The 8,389-nt window shown below is 51.1% G+C and overlaps 1 protein-coding gene across 1 annotated transcript in view; it reads right to left on the bottom strand.

Moving 5' to 3' along the window:
- Positions 1 to 945: 945 nt before the first annotated feature.
- Positions 946 to 8,389, bottom strand: part of LOC144488187 (nuclear factor of activated T-cells, cytoplasmic 4-like) — a gene marked incomplete at its 3' end in the record, with an annotated part of 23,704 nt that continues 16,260 nt past the window's right edge. The window contains exon 3 of the mRNA XM_078206215.1: positions 946 to 1,108. Within this exon, the coding sequence (XP_078062341.1) occupies positions 946 to 1,108 (163 nt within the window). The remainder of the gene's footprint in view (positions 1,109 to 8,389) is intronic.

Consider the following 8,389-nt stretch of genomic DNA (forward strand, 5'->3'; position numbering starts at 1 on the left):
AAAAACTCCACCAAATTTGTAAGGCACGACCTCCCTCTTACAAAACCATGCTGTCTGTCACTAATGAGATTGTTCCGCCCTAAATGCGCATACATCCTGTCTCTAAGAATCCTCTCCAACAACTTCCCTACCACGGACGACAAGCTCACTGGCCTATAATTACCCGGTTTATCCCTGCTACCCTTCTCAAATAACGGTACCACATTCGCTATCCTCCAATCCTCAGGGACCTCACCCGTGTCCAATGAGGAGACAAAGATTTCCGTCAGAGGCCCAGCAATTCCATCTCTCGTCTCCCTGAGCAGTCTAGGATAGATGCCATCAGGCCCTGGGGATTTGTCGGTTTTAATGTTACCTAAAAAACCTAACACTTCCTCCCTTGTAATGGAGATTCTCCCTAACGGGTCAACACCTCCCTCTGAGACACTCCCAGTCAACAAAGTCCCTCTCCTTTGTGAATACCGATGCAAAGTATTCATTTAGGATCTCCCCTATTCCCTTGGGTTCTAAGCATAATTCCCCTCCTTTGTCCCTGAGAGGTCCGACTTTTTCCCTGACAACTCCTAACATATGAATAAAAAAATGCCTCAGGATTCTCCTTAACATGCAGACTCCTTAAGAACATGCAGACTCCACACAGACCGTGACCCGAGCCGGGAATCGAACCCGGGTCCCTGGCGCTGTGAGGCAGCGGTGCTAACCACTGTGCCCGCCCAGTGTGTGCAAGTTCTTTTCACTGTATCCCGATACATGCGATAATAATAAATCAAATCAAATCCAATCAAAATCAAAGTTGACCATTCACTCTGTGTCATCTGGGTGGGTCAGAGTTCAACATTTCAGGACCCGTGACGCCCCTCCCCCCCTCCACCCCCCGTTCCCCTCCCTCAGCATCGCTTCCCCGGCTTCCCGCCCTGCACCCATCGACCACTCTCCCAAGGGTACCTTGACCACAGGGTGACCTCCCGCGGCCGCTTTGACGGCTCCCCGACTACCCTCAGTCTCGTAGTGTGCTCGGTGATGTGTCTTGGGCTGGACATCAATCTTCAAATCCAGGACTTCGTACTGGCTGGGGAGCGGCCAATCGAGAGGAGGGAGAGCGCTGGAGCTGAGGACAAATGAGACAAGTCAGCTCCGACACAGAGATATCTGTACACTGACTGGTGTCTCTCAGTCCCCTCTCTCTCACTCAGGGAGATATCTGTACACTGACTGGTGTCCCTCAGTCCCCTCTCTCTCTCAGGGAGATATCTGTACACTGACTGGTGTCTCTCAGTCCCCTCTCTCTCTCAGGGAGATATCTGTACACTGACTGGTGTCTCTCAGACCCCTCTCTCTCTCAGGGAGATATCTGTACCCTGACTGGTGTCTCTCAGACCCCTCTCTCTCAGGGAGATATCTGTACCCTGACTGGTGTCTCTCAGTCCCCTCTCTCTCTCAGGGAGATATCTGTACACTGACTGGTGTCTCTCAGTCCCCTCTCTCTCAGGGAGATATCTGTACACTGACTGGTGTCTCTCAGTCCCCTCTCTCTCTCAGGGAGATATCTGTACACTGACTGGTGTCTCTCAGTCCCCTCTCTCTCTCAGGGAGATATCTGTACCCTGACTGGTGTCTCTCAGACCCCTCTCTCTCAGGGAGATATCTGTACCCTGACTGGTGTCTCTCAGTCCCCTCTCTCTCTCAGGGAGATATCTGTACACTGACTGGTGTCTCTCAGTCCCCTCTCTCTCTCTCAGGGAGATATCTGTACACTGACTGGTGTCTCTCAGTCCTCTCTCTCTCAGGGAGATATCTGTACCCTGACTGGTGTCTCTCAGTCCCCTCTCTCTCAGGGAGATATCTGTACACTGACTGGTGTCTCTCAGTCCCCTCTCTCTCTCAGGGAGATATCTGTACACTGACTGGTGTCTCTCAGTCCCCTCTCTCTCTCTCTCAGGGAGATATCTGTACACTGACTGGTGTCTCTCAATCCCCTCTCTCTCTCAGGGAGATATCTGTACCCTGACTGGTGTCTCTCAGTCCCCTCTCCCTCTCTCAGGGAGATATCTGTACACTGACTGGTGTCTCTCAGTCCTCTCTCTCTCAGGGAGATATCTGTACCCTGACTGGTGTCTCTCAGTCCCCTCTCTCTCAGGGAGATATCTGTACACTGACTGGTGTCTCTCAGTCCTCTCTCTCTCAGGGAGATATCTGTACACTGACTGGTGTCTCTCAGTCCCCTCTCTCTCTCTCTCAGGGAGATATCTGTACACTGACTGGTGTCTCTCAGTCCCCTCTCTCTGAGGGAGATATCTGTACACTGACTGGTGTCTCTCAGTCCTCCCTCTCTCTCAGGGAGATATCTGTACCCTGACTGGTGTCTCTCAGTCCCCTCTCTCTCAGGGAGATATCTGTACACTGACTGGTGTCTCTCAGTCCCCTCTCTCTCTCTCAGGGAGTTATCTGTACACTGACTGGTGTCTCTCAGTCCTCTCTCTCTCAGGGAGATATCTGTACACTGACTGGTGTCTCTCAGTCCTCTCTCTCTCTCAGGGAGATATCTGTACACTGACTGCTGTCTCTCAGTCCCCTCTCTCTCTCTCAGGGAGATATCTGTACACTGACTGGTGTCTCTCAGTCCCCTCTCTCTCTCAGGGAGATATCTGTACACTGACTGGTGTCTCTCAGTCCTCTCTCTCTCAGGGAGATATCTGTACACTGACTGGTGTCTCTCAGTCCCCTCTCTCTCTCAGGGAGATATCTGTACACTGACTGGTGTCTCTCAGTCCTCTCTCTCTCAGGGAAATATCTGTACCCTGACTGGTGTCTCTCAGTCCCCTCTCTCTCAGGGAGATATCTGTAAACTGACTGGTGTCTCTCAGTCCCCTCTCTCTCTCAGGGAGATATCTGTACAGTGACTGGTGTCTCTCAGTCCCCCCTCTCTCTCTCAGGGAGATATCTGTACACTGACTGGTGTCTCTCAGTCCCCTCTCTCTCTCTCTCAGGGAGATATCTGTACACTGACTGGTGTCTCTCAATCCCCTCTCTCTCTCAGGGAGATATCTGTACCCTGACTGGTGTCTCTCAGTCCCCTCTCCCTCTCTCAGGGAGATATCTGTACACTGACTGGTGTCTCTCAGTCCCCTCTCTCTCAGGGAGATATCTGTACACTGACTGGTGTCTCTCAGTCCTCTCTCTCTCAGGGAGATATCTGTACCCTGACTGGTGTCTCTCAGTCCCCTCTCTCTCAGGGAGATATCTGTACACTGACTGGTGTCTCTCAGTCCTCTCTCTCTCAGGGAGATATCTGTACACTGACTGGTGTCTCTCAGTCCCCTCTCTCTCTCTCTCAGGGAGATATCTGTACACTGACTGGTGTCTCTCAGTCCCCTCTCTCTGAGGGAGATATCTGTACACTGACTGGTGTCTCTCAGTCCTCCCTCTCTCTCAGGGAGATATCTGTACCCTGACTGGTGTCTCTCAGTCCCCTCTCTCTCAGGGAGATATCTGTACACTGACTGGTGTCTCTCAGTCCCCTCTCTCTCTCTCAGGGAGTTATCTGTACACTGACTGGTGTCTCTCAGTCCTCTCTCTCTCTCTCAGGGAGATATCTGTACACTGACTGGTGTCTCTCAGTCCTCTCTCTCTCTCAGGGAGATATCTGTACACTGACTGCTGTCTCTCAGTCCCCTCTCTCTCTCTCAGGGAGATATCTGTACACTGACTGGTGTCTCTCAGTCCCCTCTCTCTCTCAGGGAGATATCTGTACACTGACTGGTGTCTCTCAGTCCTCTCTCTCTCAGGGAGATATCTGTACACTGACTGGTGTCTCTCAGTCCCCTCTCTCTCTCTGAGGGAGATATCTGTACACTGACTGGTGTCTCTCAGTCCCCTCTCTCTCTCAGGGAGATATCTGTACACTGACTGGTGTCTCTCAGTCCTCTCTCTCTGAGGGAGATATCTGTACACTGACTGGTGTCTCTCAGTCCCCTCTCTCTCTCAGGGAGATATCTGTACACTGACTGGTGTCTCTCAGTCCCCTCTCTCTCTCAGGGAGATATCTGTACACTGACTGGTGTCTCTCAGTCCACTCTCTCTCTCAGGGAGATATCTGCACACTGACTGGTGTCTCTCAGTCCTCTCTCTCTCTCTCAGGGAGATATCTGTACACTGACTGGTGTCTCTCAGTCCCCTCTCTCTCTCTCTCAGGGAGATATCTGCACACTGACTGGTGTCTCTCAGTCCCCTCTCTCTCTCTCAGGAAGATATCTGTACACTGACTGGTGTCTCTCAGTCCCCTCTCTCTCTCTCTCTCTCAGGGAGATATCTGTACACTGACTGCTGTCTCTCAGTCCTCTCTCTCTCTCTCAGGGAGATATCTGTACACTGACTGGTGTCTCTCAGTCCCCTCTCTCTCTCTCAGGGAGATATCTGTACACTGACTGGTGTCTCTCAGTCCCCTCTCTCTCTCAGGGAGATATCTGTACACTGACTAGTGTCTCTCAGTCCCCTCTGTCTCTCTCAGGGAGATATCTGTACACTGACCGGTGTCTCTCAGTCCCCCCTCTCTCTCTCAGGGAGATATCTGTACACTGACTGGTGTCTCTCAGTCCCCTCTCTCTCTCTCAGGGAGATGTCTGTACACTGACTGGTGTCTCTCAGTCCTCTCTCTCTGAGGGAGATATCTGTACACTGACTGGTGTCTCTCAGTCCCCTCTCTCTCTCTCAGGGAGATATCTCTACACTGACTGGTGTCTCTCAGTCCCCTCTCTCTCAGGGAGATATCTGTACACTGACTGGTGTCTCTCAGTCCTCTCTCTCTCTCTCTGGGAGATATCTGTACACTGACTGGTGTCTCTCAGTCCCCTCTCTCTCAGTGAGATATCTGTACACTGACTGGTGTCTCTCAGTCCCCTCTCTCAGGGAGATATCTCTACACTGACTGGTGTCTCTCAGTCCCCTCTCTCTCTCTCTCAGGGAGATATCCGTACACTGACTGGTGTCTCTCAGTCCTCTCTCTCTCTCAGGGAGATATCTGTACACTGACTGGTGTCTCTCAGTCCCCTCTCTCTCTCTCAGGGAGATATCTGTACACTGACTGGTGTCTCTCAGTCCCCTCTCTCTCAGGGTGATATCTGTACACTGACTGGTGTCTCTCAGTCCCCTCTCTCTCTCTCTCAGGGAGATATCTGCACACTGACTGGTGTCTCTCAGTCCCCTCTCTCTCTCTCAGGAAGATATCTGTACACTGACTGGTGTCTCTCAGTCCCCTCTCTCTCTCTCTCTCTCAGGGAGATATCTGTACACTGACCGGTGTCTCTCAGTCCCCCCTCTCTCTCTCAGGGAGATATCTGTACACTGACTGGTGTCTCTCAGTCCCCTCTCTCTCTCAGGGAGATGTCTGTACACTGACTGGTGTCTCTCAGTCCTCTCTCTCTGAGGGAGATATCTGTACACTGACTGGTGTCTCTCAGTCCCCTCTCTCTCTCTCAGGGAGATATCTCTACACTGACTGGTGCCTCTCAGTCCCCTCTCTCTCAGGGAGATATCTGTACACTGACTGGTGTCTCTCAGTCCTCTCTCTCTCTCTCAGGGAGATATCTGTACACTGACTGGTGTCTCTCAGTCCTCTCTCTCTCTCTCTGGGAGATATCTGTACACTGACTGGTGTCTCTCAGTCCCCTCTCTCTCAGTGAGATATCTGTACACTGACTGGTGTCTCTCAGTCCCCTCTCTCAGGGAGATATCTCTACACTGACTGGTGTCTCTCAGTCCCCTCTCTCTCTCTCTCAGGGAGATATCCGTACACTGACTGGTGTCTCTCAGTCCTCTCTCTCTCTCAGGGAGATATCTGTACACTGACTGGTGTCTCTCAGTCCCCTCTCTCTCTCTCAGGGAGATATCTGTACACTGACTGGTGTCTCTCAGTCCCCCCTCTCTCTCTCAGGGAGATATCTGTACACTGACTGGTGTCTCTCAGTCCCCTCTCTCTCAGGGTGATATCTGTACACTGACTGGTGTCTCTCAGTCCCCTCTCTCTCTCTCTCTCTCAGGGAGATATCTGCACACTGACTGGTGTCTCTCAGTCCCCTCTCTCTCTCTCAGGAAGATATCTGTACACTGACTGGTGTCTCTCAGTCCCCTCTCTCTCTCTCTCTCTCTCTCAGGGAGATATCTGTACACTGACTGGTGTCTCTCAGTCCCCCCTCTCTCTCTCAGGGAGATATCTGTACACTGACTGGTGTCTCTCAGTCCTCCTTCTCTCTCTCAGGGAGATATCTGTACACTGACTGGTGTCTCTCAGTCCCCTCTCTCTCTCTCAGGGAGATGTCTGTACACTGACTGGTGTCTCTCAGTCCTCTCTCTCTGAGGGAGATATCTGTACACTGACTGGTGTCTCTCAGTCCCCTCTCTCTCAGGGAGATATCTGTACACTGACTGGTGTCTCTCAGTCCTCTCTCTCTCTCTCAGGGAGATATCTGTACACTGACTGGTGTCTCTCAGTCCTCTCTCTCTCTCTCTGGGAGATATCTGTACACTGACTGGTGTCTCTCAGTCCCCTCTCAGTGAGATATCTGTACACTGACTGGTGTCTCTCAGTCCCCTCTCTCAGGGAGATATCTCTACACTGACTGGTGTCTCTCAGTCCCCTCTCTCTCTCTCTCAGGGAGATATCCGTACACTGACTGGTGTCTCTCAGTCCTCTCTCTCTCTCAGGGAGATATCTGTACACTGACTGGTGTCTCTCAGTCCCCTCTCTCTCTCTCAGGGAGATATCTGTACACTGACTGGTGTCTCTCAGTCCCCCCTCTCTCTCTCAGGGAGATATCTGTACACTGACTGGTGTCTCTCAGTCCCCTCTCTCTCAGGGTGATATCTGTACACTGACTGGTACATAGAACATAGAAAAGCTGCAGCACAAACAGGCCCTTCGGCCCACAAGTTGTGCTGAACATGTCCCTACCTACTAGGCTTACCTATAACCCTCTATCTTACTAACTTCCATGAACTTATCCAAAAGTCTCTTAAAAGACCCTATCGAATCCGCCTCCACCTCCACTACCGGCAGCCGATTCCACACACCCACCACCCTCTGAGTGAAAAACCTACCCCTAACATCTCCTCTGTACCTACTCCCCAGCACCCTAAACCTGTGACCTCTTGTGGCAACCATTCCAGTCCTGGTAAAAGCCTCTGAGAATCCACTCTATCAATACCTCTCAACATCTTATACACCTCTATCAGGTCACCTCTCATCCTTCGCCTCTCCAAGGAGAATAGACCTAGCTCTCTCAACCTATCCTCATAAGGCATGCCACCTAATCCAGGCAACATCCTTATAAATCTCCTCTGCACCCTTTCTATGGCTTCCACATCCTTTCTGTAATGAGGCGACCAGAACTGGGCACAGTACTCCAGGTGGGGTCTGACCAGGGTCCTATACAGCTGCAGCATTATCTCCCGATTTCTAAACTCAATTCCTCTATTGATGAAGACCAGTATTCCATACGCCTTCTTAACCACAGCCTCTACCTGCGACACTGCTTTGAGTGTCCTATGAACCCGGACCCCAAGATCCTTCTGATCTTCCACACTGCCAAGCGTCTTACCCTTAATATTATATTCTTTCATCCTATTCGACCTGCCAAAATGAACCACCACACACTTATCTGGGTTGAAGTCCATCTGCCACCTCTCCGCCCAGTCTTGCACCTTATCTATGTCTTGTTGCAACTGCTGACATCCCTCTACACTATCCACAACACCTCCAACCTTTGTGTCATCAGCAAACTTGCCAACCCATCCTTCCACTTCCTCATCCAGGTCATTTATAAAAATCACAAAGAGCAAGGGTCCCAGAACAGATCCCTGGGGGCACTCCACTGGTGACCGACCTCCATGCTGAAAAAGACCCATCTACAACCACTCTTTGCCTTCTGTGGGCAAGCCAGTTCTGAATCCACAAAGCAATGTCCCCTTGTATCCCATGCTCCTTCACTTTCTCAATAAGCCTTGCATGGGGCACCTTATCAAAGGCCTTGCTGAAATCCATATAAACTACATCTACCACTCTTCCCTCGTCTATGTGTCTAGTTACATCTTCAAAAAATTCAATTAGGCTCGTAAGGCATGATCTGCCTTGGACAAAGCCGTGCTGGCTATTTCTGATCATACTATTCCTCTCCAGATGTTCATAAATCCTGCCTCTCAGGATCTTCTCCGTCAACTTACCAAGCACTGAGGTTAGACTCACTGGTCTATAATTTCCTGGGCTATCTCGTCTCCCTTTCTTGAATAAAGGAACAACATCCGCAATCCTCCAATCCTCCGGAACCTCTCCCTCTCCATTGACGACGCAAAGATCATCGCCAGAGGCTCAGCAATCTCTTCCCTCGCCTCCCACAGT

The sequence above is a fragment of the Mustelus asterias genome, unplaced genomic scaffold, assembly GCF_964213995.1.
Source record: "Mustelus asterias unplaced genomic scaffold, sMusAst1.hap1.1 HAP1_SCAFFOLD_1362, whole genome shotgun sequence".
In the NCBI taxonomy this organism is placed as follows: domain Eukaryota; kingdom Metazoa; phylum Chordata; class Chondrichthyes; order Carcharhiniformes; family Triakidae; genus Mustelus; species Mustelus asterias.